Source organism: Suncus etruscus, chromosome X, assembly GCF_024139225.1.
Source record: "Suncus etruscus isolate mSunEtr1 chromosome X, mSunEtr1.pri.cur, whole genome shotgun sequence".
Classification (NCBI taxonomy): domain Eukaryota; kingdom Metazoa; phylum Chordata; class Mammalia; order Eulipotyphla; family Soricidae; genus Suncus; species Suncus etruscus.
The window spans coordinates 34950339-34973044 of NC_064868.1; the positions used below are offsets into that span (position 1 = coordinate 34950339).

The 22706-nt window shown below is 35.7% G+C and overlaps 1 protein-coding gene across 1 annotated transcript in view; it reads right to left on the reverse strand.

Moving 5' to 3' along the window:
* TMEM47 (transmembrane protein 47) overlaps nucleotides 1–22706 on the reverse strand; it is a 29037-nt gene that overhangs the window by 3791 nt on the left and 2540 nt on the right. The window contains exon 2 of the mRNA XM_049767124.1: nucleotides 10373–10513. Within this exon, the coding sequence (XP_049623081.1) occupies nucleotides 10373–10513 (141 nt within the window). The remainder of the gene's footprint in view (nucleotides 1–10372; nucleotides 10514–22706) is intronic.

Sequence of the window (22706 nt, forward strand, 5' to 3'; positions counted from 1 at the left end):
TTGCTTATATTATTCTGATCTTTTTATTCTTTCCCTCTTATTAATTTCTGACTTCTCATCTTTCAAATGACTATCAAAAGGCACCATTGTCAAGAAGTCATGCCTAATTATACCTTTTATGTTAGATGGAACAAATGACATGCACTTTTATCAAAGAATTAAGTTGAAGAAGGCATAAGATATAATGATACCAGATAACATGTTAGTAAGGGCTACTAACTTAGCTCTTAGTTCAGTCATATTTTTCAGTCAGCACCAAAGGAGAAATGTGCAGAGTTGTGCCTAATGAAATAAATCAATCAGGAATTGGAAGCTATTTTTATATCTAAATTTAAGGTGGATATTTATCCTGTGGATATCTTTATATGGAAGAAATTGGACTAAATGAGAATTGATGTCTTTCACTCAAAATATTAACTTCCTACTGAGTCAAAAATATATAATTTCCATGTAATTTAAATAAACTTATCTAGAAAAATAGAATTTATGAGACTTATCTGTCTCATTTCAACTACATGACAGCATATATATATATATATATAATTTTCTCCCTTAAAAAATTAAGGGTACAGTAGTATGTTACAGAAAAATGTTTGTAAACTACCACATTTTTTCCTGTATATAACCAGGTTTATTCATTTATGAACTGTCTACTTTATAATGGCAGAGATGAGTGGCTACAACAGAAAGTATAACACCCAAAAAGTCAGAAGAATTAACTACCTGGCACTTCATAAAAAAAAGTCTTCTTATTCCTTACAAAAAGAATAGTTTTGGTGACGATTACTACTTAACTCAACCCCTCAGTTCTAAAAGTACAACAACAGTGCGATTAATCAAAGAGTAAGAGTTGAAGAGATCAAGAATAAATTTTTAGTGAAAAAGACTATTGAGATTAGCTCTATAGACAGTGGGCATGACATTTGTGAAAAGGAGAGTGAGGATGAGGGAGAGTGTACAAGAGTGTGAGTAAGAGAGAATGAATGAATTACATTTTTCAAAAGAGCAATATGATGGTGTATTTAATTAAACTAAAATTTTATGCTTTAAATCTGTTCTCAGCTACTGTTGGTATGTGAAAGGGATCATTATTAACCGTATGATTAATGTTTTTAGAAAATCTACATAACAGTCATCTATTTCTGACATAAAACTGCTGAACTACAAAATTTGAGAGGGTGAATCCTCAGAATCATCACTTGTATAAGGTTCAAAGGTCAAGTGACATTTCTGAAATCAGACAGAAGTCCAAATTTTTCTTTTTTGCCTCAGAGCTCAACACTGACCTGGGTCAGCTCGATCTATCATTCTTCCATGTTATTACTAAAGGGGATGCATAAATTGAGCCATTTAAAAGGAGACTCTTGACATTCCAAATAAAACCCAGACCTTGTTCATAGTTCAAGAACCTCAGAGAAAGTTTTAAGTTTTTAGGACAACTAATGGCATATTGTCATATTGTATAACTCACACCATCTCATTCCAGACAATGAGAGCTAAATGTGTATTAATTAAAAACAAAAAAATTCTTCATCTGGTTCTCTTGCCTTTGTTAGGGACAGGATACTTTATTGTTTTGAATGTGTTACAACTAGTAAGTCATGAATAACAACCATGAACTGAAGGGTATAATTTGCAAATCATTAAATCTTTAAAGGATGTTTCTTGAGAATGAGACTCAGTAGTAGAGGACATGCCTCAGAGATGAAGCCCTGGATTGGATGCCCAGCACCTGACATGCCCTTCTCCAAAATAAGGAGAATTATTACTTTTTTAGGTTGCTCAAATCTGTCACTAATAAATTGTGACCCATCAGGCTAGCAGATGACTGAAGCAAGAATGCAAATTAAGAATAGGGATTTTTAAGTAGCAATTTGCGGCCATTTGTATTGGGCTGAAGAAATCACTATTGTATATATACTCAAGTCTTTTTATTTTTTCTCTTTTTCGTAAATGCTCTTGGACATTATTGGGCTTGCAGAGTTCCCTTATTATGAAGTTACAATGCTTTTATTGTTTCAAGCTTCATTTTAGCTTCAAAACAAACTGAGCACACTGTTAAATCATGATTTTACAGAACCTTTGGTTTTGGAAAGTTTCATTTTTCGGATTTGGATAGATTCATAGGAGTATGGAGTATGCTGTAAATAAAAATACAAGCTAGTGCTTTGTCTTAGTAGTTTTAAGAAATTAAAGCAAACAAATTTAAGTTTTCTTGTATTGAAAATAACCTATGATTGTATGTTTTGCATTCCTAGAAGTAGGTTAACTGTGTTTTTAAATTGTTATAACTTCACACCTTTTTGAAATCTGCCCTACAAAATTTGTTTGGCTTAAACGTCAAAGCCGTGACAATTTGTTCTTTGATGTGATTGTATTTTCAATTTCTTGTTCATGTAAGATTTCAATAAAACTCAAAAATCTATTCAAAAAAAAAAAGAATAGGGATTTATTTGCTCATTTACAAAGGAATGATATTCATTGTCTAAAGGAAAACAGTTTAAGGCACTGGTAACCTACTGAAATAGGAAAGGCTTAGTATATACAGGACATGGCATGAATTGGCAAGTCATGAAAATAGCATACTGACTGTTTCTGAGAGTGAGAAGAAGGCCTCTCTGAGAGGGGAATAATTAGAGCACAAATCTGAGACTTCTGGGAGTGCCAACAGAGGAAAAATGGCAATCTGATTGAGGTTGGGGAGTAGGCAAAGAGGGAAGTAATGTGAAAGTGCAGTTGCAGTAGAAAGAGCAAGGAAGGGAGCAGCACGATAGGAAGTAGATAATAACACCAGCAGCTCATCTCTGTATGGTCTGGGGATACATGGCAAAGGTTCTTATAGTTTGATGGGCAGCTGCTAGGAGACTTTGGGCACAACAACTCATCTGAGTTATGTTCTAAATGTTTCCTTTGGGATTCAGCTAGACCCTGTAGTGAGGTGTTTGCTTAGAATGTGTTTACTATTCATTTCAAAGGTTTTAATTTAGCAAATATTTGGAATCCATGGTATAAGAATAATACAAAGGATCATTTCCCTCTAGTGGAAAATTAGAAATATAACTCCAGTAGTAGCCACTGGGCCCACACATTCCTGAACAATATTTGGAGCAATAAACATGTGTTGGAACCAGCTAAAAAAATTACTCTAACACTTTTATGCCTCTGGATTAATTCACTTTCTTTGCAATCAGAGAGAAAAATGTAAAAATAAAACTTAGAAAAGGGTATAATCCTAGATTTTAAATTTTTCCTATTAATAAAATATATAGATGAAAGTAAAATAATGCCTCCTTGCCTCTTATAAATGAACAAATGAAATGAAAAACAAGGCAAGAATTAAGAATGCATGCACATATCATTATGTTTCTTATTTTTGAGCCACATCTGGCGGTGCTTGGGAGTACTTTTCACTCCGCACTGAGTAATCATTCCTAGTAGGCTTGGAGGACCATATGGAATCCAGGGATCAAACTCTGCTGTCTTTGTCCAAGGCAATACCTTACCCACTATGCTATCTCTCCAGACCCTATGCTTTGAATTTACTTCTATGCAATCAATGAAACATAATAGATATGAGAAGTGGTGTATACTGTGTCTCAGAGGCGACATGGGTAAAATAGTTTTGCATTTTAATTTTCAAAAGGATCTGGGCATATTTTATGTTGTTTTTCTACTATACAAAGAAGCAACACAGCTAGCAACCATGAAATTGTGTAGATAGAAGCATTGTAAAAAATCAGTAGTACTGATTTCTGTGTTAGTTATAGGCTTTTTCCTTTCTTTTCAGGGGAGGGTAAAGGGATCCACACCCAGTGATGCGCAAGGGCTATTGGACACTTGGTGCCCAGGGATTACTCCCCATAGTGCCTGGAGGGCCATGAGTTGCATAGGGCATAAAACTTGACTTTCTGCATGCAAAGCAACACTCAGTCTGTTAAAACTATTGATCTGACCTTATTTCTAAGTTTCTTTGTAGGAATATTATCCCATGTTATCAATACTGAGATTTAAAAAAAACTTCAAATATTCAAACATTCAATATTTTATTCTAAGGTGTATTTTCTTCTATCTGTTTCATTTCAATAATTCAATAAACATCTAGGCCCTCAGTCTTTGATGAAAAGAGTGAATCAGGCACGGCCAACACATTTTACTATTTCATATTCTGATATGGGAATATACATATAATTGAACATGTTCAACAGTAATAATAAGACATGCTCAATTATAATCCATCCCACACACATTTGAAGAGCTTAAAGGGTTTTAAGCACCAAAACTGCCTGGAAAAAGTAGGGAATACTTCAGAGGCAACACCATATGAACGGATTCTTGTAGGCTGAGTAAGGATTTGGTCAGAAAAGAAAGGTGAGCACCAGAAATGCCGCTCAGTAGAGATCATTTGAAACGTATCTACAGATAATTCAGACGGTGAATTATCATATATATACAGACACAGAGATCTGACTGCTATATTAAAAGTCTTAGATGTTGGGCCTAAAAAATAGTGCAGCAAATAGGGTGTTTGCCTTACGCACAACTAACCCGGGTTCAATCTCCAGTATCCCATATGGTCCTCTGAGACTGCCAGGAGTGATCTGAGTGCAGAGCAGCCAGAAGTAACCCCTGATTATTGCTGGGTGTGACAAAATAAAATAAAATAAAAACCAAAACAACAGAAAACAAAAATGTAGGTTTAGATATTATAAAAATTCTATACTTTAGTTTCCATAGAAAAATATCTTAGAGACTGCACTAATTACAGCTGCTATTGGTGCCATATTCCTATGCCTCCCCATCACTTATGACTCTGGTACCTATTTGCCTGACTTCTCCCAGTCAACGCTTACATTTCTTTCCCTGCCTTTTCCCTAGTCCATTAAAGTTCCTGAGAATTGGTGGTGGGCAGCAGTGACATTCTGACCAATTAACACTGCTTGCTCTCTTGTCATCATCAGCATTATCAGTCCTTGGTCTCCTTAACGACTCCTAGAATCTGATTTATAACATCCCAGTTCCCCTGTCCTTCAGGAAAAACTCTGTGTTGTATGGAAACACTGATTCCAGAATTTAATTTCAGGAAACCTAAAAAAATTCTTCTGCACATGTTTTTCAGATACAACAGAAAAGAAACATTCTTAATAATACAATGAATGAGGATTCTATCTTTTAAAATGAGTCAGAGAAAAACCGAGGTTTTTATGCAATGTGTATTAAAGGCTTAGCTGGACAAACGAACAGTAAGTTCCAAGGGGCATAAAAAAGATCTATAAAAGTAGATCATAGGGGCCGGAAATAGCACAATGGTGGTTGGTTCGAATTCCGGCATGGTTGGTTCGAATCCCGGCGTCCCATATGGTCCCCCATGCCTGCCAGGAGCTATTTCTGAGCAGATAGCCAGGAGTAACCCCTGAGCGCCACCGGGTGTGGCCCAAAAAACCAAAAAAAAAAAAAAAAGTAGATCATAAAAGAGGAGGATCCTGTAAAGAGTTCTGAGTAGCAATGGCAATGATAAGAATTCCATTGTGTTCAATCAAATATGTTTGTAGTAGTTACTGTGCCTCAATTTATCTGCTCATTAAAAATAGTCAATATATTATCATAGATTAAGTGTCCATACATGTGTGGGTCTATTACTGACCTACTATTAAATTCTTCTTATTGTTGTCTTTTTGTTATATACTGCACTATGTTCATTACAATCGCTTTATAGTATAAGTTAAATTCAGACAGCATAATTCCTCAATTTTCTCTCTTTGTAAAAATAAAAAAAAGAAAAAAAGAGCCAGAGAGATAGTAGAGCTAGTAAGGAGGTTGCCTTGCATGTGGCTGACCCCATATCGATCCTTAGAATCTCATATGGTCCCTTCAGCACAAACAGGAGTGATTTTTGAATGCAAATCCAGGAGTAATTTCTGAGCAGTGCCAGCTGTGGCACAAAAAAACAAACAAACAAAAAAAACAAAAGAAAGGAAATCTCAAAATATGGCAGCTACTTAAAAAATATCTCATTATTAGATTGATCATCATTGCCAGTTACAGACAAGAAATGTGTATGTCAGCTGTACTAGAAACATGTGCATCTCCCCACAGGAGTTCAGGTTCAGCTGTGCTGCACTGAGCAGTTTGGGGGTCGTCAGCCTCTCACAGTGCTGATTCCCTTCAAGTGCCTCTTGTAAGAGACAGAACGATTGGAGGTGTAGGATGAACACCCACTACAGTCTCTTGCTAACAGGGAAATTCAAAGTTCCATGCTGGTTCTGCTCTTGTTTTTCTACATGTTTCATACACTCAAGGCTAGATGACTCATAAGTCCTCCTTGTTTTTCAAATATGATAGATGCTCTGAATGTAAACCTGCCTCTGTAACATACTAGTTGAAGAAGCCGGAAAACATCCCTTCAATCTTGTTGATCCTCTTTACTCACTAATAATATGAGGAAAATAGAGACCCACTTCAAAGATTGTTATGTCACGGGCAGTATGTGCTAAGTTTTTAGCAGTGTGACAGGTCACAGGTGCTTAGTTAACTGCTGTGATCAACACTATCATAATGTTATTATTTATATACACGTTATTCTGGACTCCACAGAATTCTAGGACCAGAGAGATGTGGAACACAAGATGTTTTAAAGGGGCTTTTTCCTTCTTCCCCCAGATAGTACCAAGGCCAGACAGTTGAATGTTAATTTGGTGGAAATAAAAACTGATCAGACATGAATACCAAATCCAGAGTCAATGACAACAGAATTGATACCTAATCTACAACAAGCTGTACAGAGAGGAACAGTTGCTCTAGCATTACGCGGGTAAATAAAGGAGGGATATGTAGGATACATGCTGGGAACAGGAGTGGAGGGAGGACAACACTGGTGGTGGGAATGACCCTCACTCGTTATCACTATGTGCCTCAAATATTACTGTGAGAGAATTGTAATTCACTTTGACCACAATAAAAATTAAAAAAAAAGGGAGGGCAGCAATGACAGTTAGCTTTTGGCTTTTTTAATAATTATTTAAGCACCACCCAAAATGAAGGAACACAGAGAAGAAAGCAAAAGACACTTTTAAATCAGAGTGGCTATTCTGATGAAAATTAATCAACAGTTTTTAGTGAAACCCTTTAGTGTATGTTAGTTAACATTAAGACAGTATACTTGTGTTTTGTAAGTGACTAATGATTTAAGAAAAAAAGAATTAGCTAGTTGCTGACATGTTTGTTTTGCCCAGTCAGATTGAAGCAGCATGCACTAGATGTTTATCCATCACTCACCCTTCAATTAATACAATTATAGCTCAGTATCATTCAGTACCAGAGACAACTTAGTACCAGGTACAGTGCATATTACTGAATGATGAATGAAGTCCTCTGCTAAGATCTTTCCATGTACTGGTGTCATTTCTGTTTAGATTTTATGTACTGTAAGTCTCAGCACAAGAACATGTCTTCATTGTGATAAAGAAGATGCAATTATTCAGAGAAGACAACTTTTGAGAAGAGAAGTAATGTAGATCATTTACAATGCTGCCCAAGATGTCTAAAAATGGGGGCTAGCCCAAAATCATATTATAAAGAATAACTAAACTGGATTATAAGTGAGATAAGCCAAGCATTCAAATGTATGCTTAGTAAGAATCAAAAATAAATCATCACTTTAGCTAGAGTTGTTTAAAAAAGGCTGATTTCCCTACTTTGACAATGTTATGCCCAGATCAATAGTGGATCATTATATGTCATGAATATCTTTTCCAGAAATAAGCTATCTTTAATTGCTTTGCAGATAAAGAGAAATATTTCCATGACAAGTTTCAAATAGCAAAGTTTTACCTTCCTTATATGTAAAGCGAACACTAAACTAATGGTTATTTCAGAAAAGCTTCCATAAGCATTGCATCAAAAGAGAATGAGTAAAATTAAATCTCAGCACATGCACATTTTTTATAATGTAGCAGCATAATAAAGATTTTTAGGTCTCAGCGGGTAGAATAACAACATATGAATATTGCTGTAGGGATTCCTTTCATTATTTTATAATTTTCTAATATTTGTGGCAGCTAGAGCTAAATCAAAATCTTTATTTTGCTCAAATCCATTACCTTTAGCTTATGCTCATTACCAGTGTTTTCTGTAACAATCAGTACTTATTTCCACATTTCCATAAATTTTGCTAAAGTTGGAAAAATAGAGAACTTTTAAGAAAAATGAGGAAACTTCCATTTATTTTACTAAGCAAGTTTAAAATATTTGTTATATAATGGATTCCTTATAGATTCTCCATTTGCTATTATATGACAGGTTAAAGGTAAATGAGATAGTAATTGGCCAAACACAGTACTACATATTTAAAAGTAAATTTTTTGAAATAGCTCAACTCCTTCCAATACTAGAAATATCTGACTATTCTACAAATTAATTAAAATTCTTATTTTAATTAGTAATTTTAAATTGAATTACTTGAGATACAGTTATAAAATTGTTCATGTTTGAGTTACTGCCATACAATATTCCTGCCACCAATGTCCCCATTGTCCATTCTGCCCTTCCCCTGCCCCTACCAACTTTCAGGTTTTAATGAGTGATATGTCATGAGACAATTTATCAAAAAATTATCAATGACCTCATCCCCATGTTAATAAATGTTAGTTACAAAGACATGCTTATACTAGAAGTAAAACATCTTAATTATTATATTCAAAAATAGAAAATGAGCTTTTGTAAAGCCATGAACCAAAGTACAGGGAATGAAGGAACAGTTGTAATTGCATTTTGGGTGAACCTTCATGTCATACTACATGATTGATAATATTAACAAGAGATTAATTACATCAAGTCAATAAACCCACCAGGAATATTAGCAAATTTACCTTATAAATGTTGAGGGCCTGGGTTTGATCCCTGGCATCACAAATATGTCACTAAAGTTAAAAAATACTTGATAATAGTATTTTCTATCCCAATATAAAGTATCCTTGTTATTGTTTAGTCAATGCTTAATACAATATTCTTACTATAATTAACACCCAGTGGAATGAATGAGGGACTCAGTTGGGCATGAAGCACTAGTTTAAAATTCCAGTCTCCCAGTCTCAGGAGCCAAAAACTACTATGTAATCTCAAACCAGTCACATAAGAGATATGAATTAGATGCATATCAAGATTTTTTTTTCAGCCTTTTGAGCCAGTTTTCCTGACACCTACATTCTAACTAGTTTTCAAGAAGATAAGATCAATTCAAACAGCAGGGGGCAGCAGAACACTTTTTTTTTCCTTTTTGGCTCCAACTATCCTTCAAATACTGAGAAATTTTATCTATCCCCATCTTTAAACAGCTTTAAAAATCCATCTAACAGCTTAGATGGTTCTGTCAGTGTCTTCATTATTGACAGTCACATGGGGCTTATTTTGCACTCTTCAAATCAGATATGACTGACAGGGTAAATGGGAAGCACCATAAGAATATTTCAGGTTTAAGTCAAAAAGAACGTATATAAGGATATTCTTATAAATGAAAATTACAACTCATAGCAAAGATTGTAATAGACTTTGAGTCTTAGAAGGCCCTTTACAAAAGAGCTTCTGACTTTTGGCAAAATCTCCATTTACTTTGGTTAATATTTTAAATCCAAGCTGTGCTTCACAGAATGATGGTTGTTAAATTAATGAGCAAGCATTGACCTCATCCAATTGAATTGACTGAAGGTTCAAGTTATACATTATGATTTCTCAATACAACCATGTTTATTTTCATATATTTATGCCTTTAAGGGAACATTCACTAGACTTTATTTTTCTTTCAGGTTTCATGTCAGAAAAATATTAATGTTGCCTTAGGTAGTAAAAGGAATGGTGGAGTCCCAAATGTGAACAACATTGTTGGAAAATACATTTGCTGAAATTCCAAAGGCTACAGCCTTGTTACGAACTAGTTTTTCATTCGTGTTTTAGTTGGAAGTTTATAAATTGCCACTGTGCTGGGATATGCTTACCACACGGAAAAGTTATAATGTGACCAACCTGTAGCAAGTCACCTTAAAACATAACAAATGTCAGGGGCCGAAGAGATAGAATGGAGGTGAGGCGTTTGCCTTGCATGCAGAAGGATGGTGGTTCAAATCCCAGTATCCCATAAGGTCCCCCGAGCCTTCCAAGAGCGATTTCTGAGCATAGAGCCAGGAGTAACCCCTGAGCAAAGCCGGGTGTCTCACACACACACACACACACACACACACACACACACACACACACACACACACATAACTAATGTCTTTTAATTTGCCTTTACTACAGCAACCATACACTGCTTCCACATGATGGAGGATATGGTTCTTGAAAGTAGAATATGGGTTTCCAAGAAATGAGTGAGTGTATTTACCAGCGGCAAAAAGCATAACAGCAACAGGTCTGTAGAAGCGCCTTCGAGATCCCACGCAGATAGAAATCAAACCCACCAGGAATGCAATGAGAATGATGGCAGCACCGCCCAAGAGTAAAGCCAGAGTAGCAATCTGCCAATCTGCAAAGAGAAAAGAAAGGTGTTGCTTTGTTGTAGGAAGTTCCCAAATAACCACAGGAACTATGCTGAGTGACTTTCACTTGCTGCCACTAAATAGATGTGGCATGCTAAATATCCTTTGGGAATAGAAAAGGTTTTCAAAAAATATTATAAATGTTATTCAGAAATGTCTTCTATGCTCAAGTTAAAATTAGCAGTGTTTTGGACCAGTTTGTCAGTCTTCCTCCCCACCCCACCCTCCGCCCAAAGACTCTCCAAAACATTCATATTAAATTATGGCCTTTCCATGACCTACTTTCAATACTATTTAATTTTCTATTGAATTACAAAGCACGAATTTGGGGTGGATATTTCCAAACATGGTTAGGGGACCCAGGGTCAACACTCAATGATACTCTACCCAGATGTGTGGATCTGAAGGGCAGGTTTTAATGCTGCCCAGACCTAGGTTTTGGGGCCTCCAGAGCTCTTATTAATGGTGCTCAGGAAACCATGCAGTGCCAGGGATTAAACTTCGGGCCTAGCATATGCAAAGCATGTATAAGCTCACCGAGCTTTATCTCCAGCTTAGTGATGACTTTTTTTATATATAACTAAGAACCCATATAGCTATTGCAGAGTCAAGTAAAGAATAGTTCCACTAGCCAGAAGATTCCTTTTGCCTGTCAATAACCACACCCATCCACCATGGCCAATGAAGGACATCTATCTTCAATTGCTACGAAGTAGTTCTGCTTGTTCCCATCTTTTATAAACATGTTTCATTAACTCTTTTATGTCTAGTTTTTAAGTCAATGTTAGAGGTTTTTCATCTGGCTTATGTCTCTGATGCTCTCCCATGTTTTTTGCATGTGGCAGCAATACATTCCTTTGGAGGCTGTCTTAATCCTCTGAATTTTTATTTGCCTTTCTCCTTTCTCCTTATCACCAGAGCCCTTTTCTTCTTTCATATGTGGGAAGAGTAAGCAAATATGGGTAATATGTTCTGAAAGCAGCAGGCCTCAGTACATCGGTACCTGAAAGGTCTCCCATTTCTTACTGAAATAGAAAGCTTATTGGAATATATATTATTGCTTATGAAAGAAAACTAGCCAATTGAAAAGTCTTAAGAGCAAAACTCTCATTCAGAGGAAATAAAGAAATGTAAGCACTATTCACAGAAAATGTTACTGAAGAGAATATTCTTTGACAGTTTGTTGTTGGCAAGTTCCAAGTTCCTCTCCTGACCCTCACGTTAATGTATGTGAAAGAAATAAAAAGACTTTTTAATCTATGGTTAAATTGCAATGTATTCTGTTCAAAGTCAAGAACTCATCACATTTTTATGTTACACTCTGAAATTATCCCTCCAGAAATCTTCCAACGTGTACTTTGCACTGTAGGAAAGGAGATGAGTGGAAGAACCTACAATACCTTAAGGTTTTCTTCTTTCATTTATACTTATATATTAGTATCTCAAGTGTCCTCTTCTAGATCCTGTACTCCTAATACATATTCTGGATATATAATGAACACCAAACAAGGACTTGCACCATAATCAGTAAACAAACAATTGGAAATAGAATATTTTAAAATATAAAAAAGTATCATAGGAAGTTATATCACAGCCGGTAGGGCGTTTGCCTTGTAAGTGACCGACCCAACACAGGTTTGGTCTCTAGCATCCCATATGGTCCCTTGTGCCTGCCAGGTACAATTTCTAAGGCGCAGAGAAAGGACTAACCCCTGAGCACCACCTGGTGTTACCCCCCCCCCAAAAAAGAAAAAGAATCACAAGGCATTGGAGAAATATTTTAAATGCTATCTATTTGGAAAAAAGACAAACATATTTAACAAGGCATAGCTAGCTTTCAAACAGAGGTGGAAATGGTAGTTATACTATGCATTTCTCATTTCATAATAGCATGGAGTTTTTAATTTAAAAAGCTGAAGGTTGAGCCTTATATTTGAAAGTCTCTCTACTTTTCTTTGGAAAGAATAGTTTATCCATAGCACAATTATCCTCTATATTTTAACAGAATAGAAATCCTTCTGAAAGCATGTAAGCTGAAATTTTTCAGTGACCAAATTTTTAGCATTTGGGATCCAAAGGAAAAAATAAAACCCACCCATCTATTCAATTTCTGAAGAATTTACAAGAGCCTCTCCTGGATACTTTCTAGCTGAACTATTTTAGTAAATGTCTATTACCTTTAGCAACTTCCTCCAAATGTGTTTTAAATAAGAAGCATCAAAGCATTAGCATTATTTAAATCAAAACACTAGTTATTCATTAATGAAAGAAAACTCTTAAAGTACAACATATGTGATTTTTGAATAAACTCTTTTAGATAACCAAAAAGGCACAAGATGCAGCACGTTCAAATATTTATATTTTAACCTCAAGTAAACAGGGAATTTGGCTACTTTTCCTTTCTTTATATATTTTCAAACAACAGAAATATGTTCGTTAACATTTTGTAAGAATAGCCAAATATGGAAAGGTCAAACTTTTCCTATGAAGAATCACATAGCAAAAATTTTTATAAGTGGGTCAACAGTCTCTGTCATAGTATTCAACTTGTTTGTTAATTTTTGAGACAAAACCAGTGGTATTTAGGCCTTTCTTCTGGCTGAGGACTCAGGGATCACTCATGGTGAGCTCGACAGGACCATATGGGGTGCTAAGTACCAAATACGGGTAAGCCAGATGCAAAGCAAGCTCACTATCTCCTGTATTTAGCTCCAGCCCCTCAACTTTTATGTATAGGAAAATTGCTATAGCAAACTGTTAATATTCAATATTGTAATATTGAATGTCAGTATTCATTGACAAAAGGCCAATTAATGAAAATAGCTGTGTCCCCTTAATTCATTTTTTCCACACAAAAGATTGTTGATTCTTTTTGATCCTTCATCACTATGTCAGGTTTGTTGAACCTGGTCTATATTTTACAGTTTTCAAATGTTGAAATAATTATTCTAGATAATAATCTCAATAGCCTCATTACTAAGTTTACATTGATGTCAACTTGATAAGTGAATTCTAGAGGAGTAAATGTGGTGCTTACCCAATATTGCAAAAGAAATCACAGCGCTAACCTCATATAATGTTAAATTTCTAAAAGTAGCAATACTACATTTCATAGTAAACAACAAAATGCAAGAGAGCCATCAGGAAATGAGTTATTAAAAGGGAATATAAATTATTAGAAAGGAATCGTTTATATCCTAGGAAATAGTTCTGTATAGTAAGTGAGCACATTGAACTCTGATTTCCTTCTGAATATCCTATATTTTATTTTTAGTACTGAGGTTGTGCCTAATGAAAGTATCACTCGATATAAATTCCAAAGAGGCAGGTTGCCAGCATCCCCATGGCTCTGCCAGCACTACCCTTTCTTTTATTTTATAACTAAATGTCTGCTCAATCAGCAAGTGCATACTGTACTTAGAGGAAAACCATTTTGTTTCCCAACAGGGCCAGAAATGGGCCACCACAGTCCTCACAGGAAGTTAGGTCTTTCCCTCAGGAACTGAGGCTCTATCTTTGGTGGATGATGCCAACTTTTGGAAGTGCCATTATATCCATTTGGAATGACTCACTCAGGCAGCTTGCCCAGGATCAAAGTTTTCACTCACTAGCCAGTCGGCCCACAATAAGGAAGCTGAAGAAAAAGTGGTTCTATAGGATAGCACAGCCAATGATGCTCTGGACAAATTTCATGTTTCAGCATTTGATGTTTTGGACTTGATGACAGTGCTTCAAGCACCTATCTTAAATTTTCGCTTACCTAAGAGATGGATCAAAGTCAGAGACCATGAAGATTTCTTGACCTGCTTTCTTCCTGAATAAGATTAGCATATGGGCAATCATAGCAAGTAAAAAAAGCATGACTTTTACAGATATTCTACATCTATAAATGAACATTAATAATAGGCAAGGTTCCTTGTTTATACAGATTTTACTTCTCTAATAAAATGTAGATTTCACACACATTCACACACATACACACAACACACACAGATATATATACACACACATAGACATGCTAGAACTATAGGGCTAGAGAAATTTTATAGTCATATGATCAAACTACTTGCCTATCCATTAATCAATTTTTCTCTTAGAGTCTTTATATGCTAATACTTGCTATCCAAAGTCAGTGTCTAAAAACAAATTTCACTGCCAGGAATTTCTGAATTTTCGGTGCCAATTCCTTAAAAATAGTCAACTATATTAAGTTTGCATAATTGGTTCATTTCAGTGTCAAACTTAGTTCCTCAAGTAGAGCCCTCACAGTATTCAGAGAAGGTGTTAAGAGGCCTGAGAGATTGATTATTTGGTGTTAGTTTTACAGATTTCTATACATGCTAACACTGACACTGGGTGGAATTGTGAAATAACCAGCTCTGCAGAACATCATTGGCCACAAGGCTATTAGATTAAGTGCAAGGCTCTGCACAATTCAAACAATTATTGTTCAATGCCAAGCTTGCTGATTTGAAAGTTGTTTGGCTTCTGTGTAAACTTATTTCTGTGAAAACGAGTGATCATCAAGTCTAAAGAAATAATGCATATTTGTGGTCCAAAATCTGCTAAGATTCAAATAGGCTGAGTGGAATTTTTTGAATTTGGATATCAAACCTGGAATTTGACTGCCATATCAGATTCCACTTAAAAAGTATTCTGGCAAAAATGACCCAAGTAGACACACAGAAGGCTTTGGAACTACATTCAGGGTCTGAGATAAATGTGGAGCTTTTATTGCTTTCCCCATTACAAAGAAAAGGAAAACATAAAACCAGAAAGGAAGATATATATGCACACATATATATGATGGTCTATATTGGTTCTGCAGTTACTGAATAAAAATTGGGCAGGACTTACCGTATAACATTAAATTCAGCATTAATAAGCAACTCAGGAACTAAATTTCAGTTCTCTTTCAAGGTATTTTTACTAGCTGCTGTGAGAGTTTCTTCTGTCTATAAATGCTTTAGTATTCTGCAGAATTATGCTGACTTACATTAGCAGTCTAAAATATGAGACTAGTCCGAAATATCTAAGTATTATGAAAATTCTATGGGACATATTCAAATTGCAAAATTGAAGGATTCACATTTCCTTAGGGATTTCATGGTCAAATTTTACTTTCAATTTTCAGGAAAGGAAAAAAAATCTTAATGATTCATTTTTCACACCTTTGAGTCAAGGTTAGGATGTCACACCAATGCATAAATGTTTCTTCGAGGCATCTTCTCTCCAAATTTTTAGCTTATTAAACACTGACTACTTCATTTATCTCTGTAGGTACTATTTATATGTTGAAATTATTTCTACTGCATGCACACATTCCTGAGCAAACAATGATGTTCCTAACAAATAAAATATAATTAGAAATTAAAACATATAAAGAAACAGATATTTAACTTTATAATTACAACTTCCATGGTTTCAATGCACTGTATTTCCCTAAATATATTTCAATGTTTTTAATTCAAGAGTATTACTTTTGGGGCCCGGAGAGATAGCACAGCAGCGTTTGCCTTGCAAGCAGCCGATCCAGGACCAAAGGTAGTTGGTTCGAATCCCGGTGTCCCCTGCCTGCCAGGAGCTATTTCTGAGCAGACAGCCAGGAGTAACCCCTGAGCACCACCGGGTGTGGCCCCCAAAAAAAAAGAGTGTTACTTTTATATATAATCAACAAAATAAAAATATTGATATTTTACCTCTGGATATTATTTTCTTTTTTTTTGGATATTATTTTCATATAACTTTTAGAGTATCAATTAAATTTACTATTCAACCTAGAAGAGGGATTTCTAACCTGTCATCTTGATACATACAGCTCCTTATAAAAAATCATCTCCAAGTTTATACTAATTCACTGACATAAACTGTATGAGTCCCACTCATTCCCAAAATTCAATCCTTTGAAATATGTTTACTATTAACATGCAGAACAAATCTATAAAGCATGTTTCTTTGTTTTTGTTATATTGGTGAGGACTCAAAAACTAAGCCAGTATTGTGATTTAGTCAATGGGAATTCGAAATATTGGGGTGGATCATATGTGAGTGGAAGCTCAGTTCCAGTTTTATCTCAAATTCATATTCCCCCAAATATCCACCTTGTCACCAAAGATTCAAGTTGTTTCCCCAACTATCTCATCAGAGATTATGGCATTTAATTCTTTCTATTAAATGTAACTGAAGAATTTATACTAAGATTGCAGCTGCATATTTCTGAGTGAATAGAATGGCTGTATCTTTACAAATGAAGAATAAGCCAAAATGGTGTCACTATTTTATATTATTACTAGTGTATATAAAAATAAAGTAGCTATAACTTAGCCACCAAAATATTTCCTTAATAATTAAATGCTACCTTTTCCAAGAAGATTTTCCTTTGCTATTGGGATGGCAGGGCATTTAATGGTTTGCAGAGGACCACGCAGTACTGGGGAATCACATGTGAGGCTTTCGCATGCAAAACCCTACTCCAGCCTCATTTCTTCAGCTCTCAAACAGCATACTTAACTTTTTCAAGTTAGTCTCCATGTAGCAAATGAAGTGGAAAACTAAAACCATTACTGAGGGAATTTAAACTTTGTTTTCTTGGCTAAGTTTCAGTCTGACCTAAATCCGTCAGGGTTGCATTCATTTTCCACTACTTTGTGAGATATAGACACAAATAAAGACAGCCAAACAAATTCAGATTCAAATTTCTGTAATTACAAATGACTCTGTTTTTCCAAATAACTAATATTAAAACTAATATTCTTCACATGCCAACAAAAACTGAAATATAAACAATGTGTATTTTATTTTATTTTATTTTTTGGTTTTAAGTCACACCTAGTGGCGCTCAAGGGTTACTCCTGGCTCTGCACTCAGAAATTGCTCCTGGCAGGGATTGGGGAACCTGACAGGGACTGGGGACCATATGGGATGCCAGGATTCGAACCACCATCTGTCCTGGATAGGCTGCGTGCAAGGCCAACACCCTACCATTGTGCTATATCTCCAACTGTGCATTTTATTGTTTTTTGTTTTGTTTTGTTTTGGGGTCACACCCAACAGCACTCAGAGGTTACTCCTGGCTCTACTTTCAGAAATCGCTCCTGGCAGGCTCAGGGGATCATAATGAGATGCTGGGATTCGAACCACAGTCCTTCTGCATGCAAGGCAAACACCTTCCCTCCAATCTATCTCTCCGGCCCCCAACTGTGTATTTTAAAAAGTAACAAAATAAGGAATCTACATAACCTTCTCTGTGCTACACAAAGTGGATTATTAATAAAAAAAAAACCTACTGTATTTGGGGGGAGTAGAGCATGGTGATGACTTTATTTTTGAACTTATATATCACTAATTTATAACACTGATTATTTTAGGAGTATAAATACCCAGGTTAATCAAATCAGTAAGATTTAATTTTAGAGAATAATCTTATGGAAATGTTTTCATATAAAACACTTGGGTGCTACTCCTGGCACAGTACTATGGAGCTCTTGCTGTGCAGGGGGATCATACCCAGGCCTCCTGCATGTAAAATATGCACTCAACCTGTTGAGCTATTTCTCTTGTCCCAAGGTGCTTTAGATCCAGTAATGTATAATCGCATCATATGTACTTTGCTAAACTGATGAATGAACCCAGATACCATCCAAATAAGTGATGCAACAACTCAAATGACCAAAGTGCAGGTCAATGTTGCTACATGGAAAAATCTGGTTGTCCAAAGGTGCCAGAGGGTTTAATAATTTTCAATTCATGGCAATTTTGCTGAAGTTCTTTTGAGTGGTTTTGTCTTGATTTTAGAAAAACTGTTACTGTTTTTGTTTTTATTAAGTAAGGTGGACACTTAAGCTCCTCCACCATATTTTTAGAAATTTGTTAGAAATGCAATGTTTTATCTAAATATCACTATATACCTATATATTCTATATATAAATTATAGATATAGATATAGATAGATACCTCAAAATCTATATCTATCCCCTCAAAATGTATACAGGGCTTAGCAAAAAAAAAGCCTTGCTATTGAAGCATACTTTTTGGTATTTAGACCAAAAGACAGACACCACTGCTGCTAATACTGCTGTTTCTTATCATGTACTAATTATCTAAAAAGCTTTCATTAATATTAGGATATTAGGTGGTATTATCTAAGGGTCACTGGTATTGCTCTATAGTAATTTCTAAACACAGTATTTCTATAAGGCTGTGATGAACATATTACACTGAACCATTATCCTTTATCCTGTTTTCAGAAGAAACCAAAGGCTACAACTTGGAAAATGAGCTTGCTTGTTAAAACAGGAAGAAGAAAACCCACGCCAGGACTGGATATGGGTGACCTAACTTTGGCCCTTTAAAACGCTGTTGTGATGTGGTTGGTAACCAATAATAACCCAAGAACAAACAGAAGAATGTCTAGAGAGCACCCACGAGCAGAATTAAGACACCCCCGTAGCAAACATGGAGCAATAGAATTGGCAAGCTAGTGTTCCTGCCAGTTCCCTGTGAGCAAGCATTTTCAGATGGGATCCCTTCTAGGAAATCAATGACTATGCTTCAATGAAATGCTCTTCTTGAATATCTGTGAGAAGGCAGAAAAATGTGGACAAAGGTCTCTTCCTTTAAGTCTCCCACCTAGTAATGTAAGTCATTCATTTAATACTATGGCAATGGTTTGATGAACCACTTTGAGATCTTATACTTCACAGCAATAAAACCCTCTTTGGGGCAGGAGTAATACAGCAGGTGTAGGATGTGTGCCTTACCCACAGCCAACCAGGGTTCGATCCTTGGCACTATAAATGGTCCCCAAAAGCTGCCAGGATTGATCTGAGTGTCGAGCCAGAAGTAAGCTCTGAGCATCCTAGCTGTGGCCCACAAACAAAACCAAAAATATTTTTTAAAAAATCGCTGACTCTCTTGTGCATATCTCTTTTTAATGCATAAAGAATACATGACTTGGGATTCCAGCTTCTATTTTCAAAATATCTTTTTTCTTAACAGACATGTTTTTTGAAAATTCAATATGAATATCTATGGCATTACCTTGGAAGATAGATTATTAAAGTATTGTTTAAAAAATTTCAGAACTGTTATAAAGGTGATAGTAACAAAAATAATTATCTAAATGTTTTTGGCCTTGATGCCTCTATTTCCATAGAGTCTAGTAGTTTGTGGGTGAGAAGATTGTGCCACATCCAGCTTACTCCTGGCTCTGTGCTAAGGAGGTGGCAGTGTCCAAAGGATCATATGTGGCGCTAGTATGGAATCACTTTCAGACACATGCAAGGCAAATATCTCAATCCGTGATACTATCTTTCTGGCCTTATGTTTTATTCTTTTAATGGACGTCGTCAATGCCAAAGCCAGCATTAGTAACTGGAACACTTGGCTAAAACTCATGTCTGTTATAGAATGAGAACCTTGCAAATTTAGGAAAATCACTAGTGTCTTCAAAAATATATATGCATAATACTAGAAACTGGCAAGCATATATGCAGGGCTTAATTGAAATATATAGACTGTGATAGTACTAAACAAGAGGTTTAATAGTTTTGTGAGTATAATCTACGAATAGCATTGCTAAATGCTAGATAATGCATCCCAAAATTTAAATTTGAAAGCTACAACCTACTTATTCATTATTCAACACAAAGAAGTGTCATACTCAAGGAGGAAAAAAGTCCTCCATTACTGAAAAAACATCACTTTGGGTTTATCTTCTACATAGATAGCAGAAAAGAAGCGCAATGCTAATGAACAGGTACTTCAATATTATTTATTGTTCATAACAAACTATTCAGAGACATGAGTTTTATGCAGCCATGTTACTGGTAAGTGGTCAAACTCAGGGAAAATCCACAACCTCAAAACTGTCCACATCTGATCTCCCTTTAGTATTACATTATAATTTAGCAAGTTTATAAATAAATTTGAACTGATATTTAGACAATATACTCCAAAAAATTAATTTGAAATGAGTACATATTTTGCTCAAACACATTCCATAGCACTGGAGGTTTCTATGGTCTCTCAAAGTCTTTCAAAATTTGAGGGAAATTTCTACGATATGTTCCTCAAAGTGAGCAAAATTTATTGCCTGAGATATACAATTTTAGCGTTTCATGACAGGCTACGTTTTTCACACACCCATCAATTTCCAAAACTGACAAAATAAAGTGGATCAAGAGGCCCCTCAGAGAGAAAAATTGTAATTGTGAGCAGAAGGGGAAATAAATTTGCACACAAGTTAAAATTCCTTCGTAAAAGTAAATGTAGTGAAGCTGAACAATCTTAGATGTTCAAAAAAAAAAAAAAAACCAGTGCAAAGATCTTGAAACAAGTTACACTTGGGTCTTCTTTAATGGGTTAATGAAAGAAGTTTTAGTGTTAAGTGCTACTCTTTGTTCACTTTCAAGGCAATCTGTGCTGCATAGATGAAATAAAACATTTGTTCTCTTTGTGCTCTTTTGTAGGAAGACAGAAGACTTTCATGTTTGCTGAGCTATTTGTAAACAGGAATCAATAACAACTCATTTCAATCAACAAGCTGAAATCTTTCCAAAGCAATAACACCCTATTTCCCAATTAATATATGGATTCAAAATATGTACAAATAACACACATCTAAATGCAAAGTCTCTCTGAAAATGTTTATGAGTTGCAAGGGCTCCAGTAGTTCAACTTACCCAAGATGCTTTTCCTTATTACACATTTTAAAGTGTATTTTTATCTTAAAGTTTAAAGGAAGGTACATTACAAAAAAAGGCCTTCTTAAAAGAATCTCTTGTCAAGTGAATATAAAAACTTTCACCTGGAATTAGCCTACAGTGCAGAGCCATTTCAAAAGTGCCAGTGACTCATGTTACAAATGCAGCTATTTTTAGAGTAGTGCAAAAAATGTTAACAATATTCCTTGAAAAAAAAAAAGCACAAAGTATCTGATTGAGTGATTTGTGGATAGAAAAGTCGGATAAATTTTATAGCTGAAACCATGAGTAAATGTTTATATTTCCTCATTCCAATCACTCTCAGTGAAATGTGTTCATTTGGCCATCTGCACATCCTTGCTTTTTTGCTTAGTCAATAAATCATAGCACACATGAAAAAAGAAATATGCTTTATATAAAATGACTGCATATATAACTAGAAAAGAAATGTGAAATCACCCAACAGCCATGAAATGTCAAATCTGGGCTCTCTGCAGTTCTAAGTACACTTGAGTAACCTGATCTGCATAAGGATTCTCTTGTAATTGCTATGGTGGTGAAACCCGGGCAACTAGTCTCCAAAAGTTATGTGAACTGGATGTGACTAAGTGGAAGACTAAAACACCACTATCATTTATAAGGTTGTGCTTAATTTAAAACCCTGCCAAAATCTGTTCTGTAGAAAACTCCTTAGAAAGATATTTTAAGGCCAACAGGCATGGGAGTGAGTGACTATTCTAAACTTCCTAAGAACACTTTGCTAAACATTTCTTTCCCTTTCCACTGAGATTGACAGCCAATTAGCCATTTCACCTTTGTCTTTTTGGAAAAGTTTGAGTTCAGGATGAATGCCTGGTCTGTGCAATCTATACACTGAATTGGGACACAGGACCAAAGCATTTTGGTTGACTGACACCAGGGCTACTGGTTCCTACTAGAAGTGCTGACGCAACCTTCAATAATATACCAGGACACAAAAGGCATGGTTCTGCTTCCAGTGAAAGCCCATAAAACAGGTTATAAGCAGCAAAGGACACATCCTGGGGACCACAATTAAAGAGCTGCTTTCAAAATCCTGGCTGAGGGGAAAGTTCCAGTAGGAATTGGGCCTAAGTAGGACATATTGTCAACAGAAACATTCCTGAAATTTCCCTCTGTAAATGCAAGCTTGCCTCTTCACGGCAGTTTTAATTCTAATTAAGAAAACGGTTTTTAATTAAGCCCTGAAAGTCCTGGTGAAGGGCCTTCAGTAAAACTGTCCTCAGTGGCTCCTCCCGAGCTAATTCATTTCAAGAGACAATGAAGTGGATCTTTTCAAATCTTCAGAGAAGACATTTCCCTCCCTGCTTTCTGCCACTCCACAAAGCAAACAGACTGAGAAAGGCTGCCAGCCCTTTGAAATAGGCAAGAAAGGCATGGCTGGTTTCAATTCAAGCCCCCCCCCCCCTTTACTTCCAAACACTGTGGGACCCAGGCT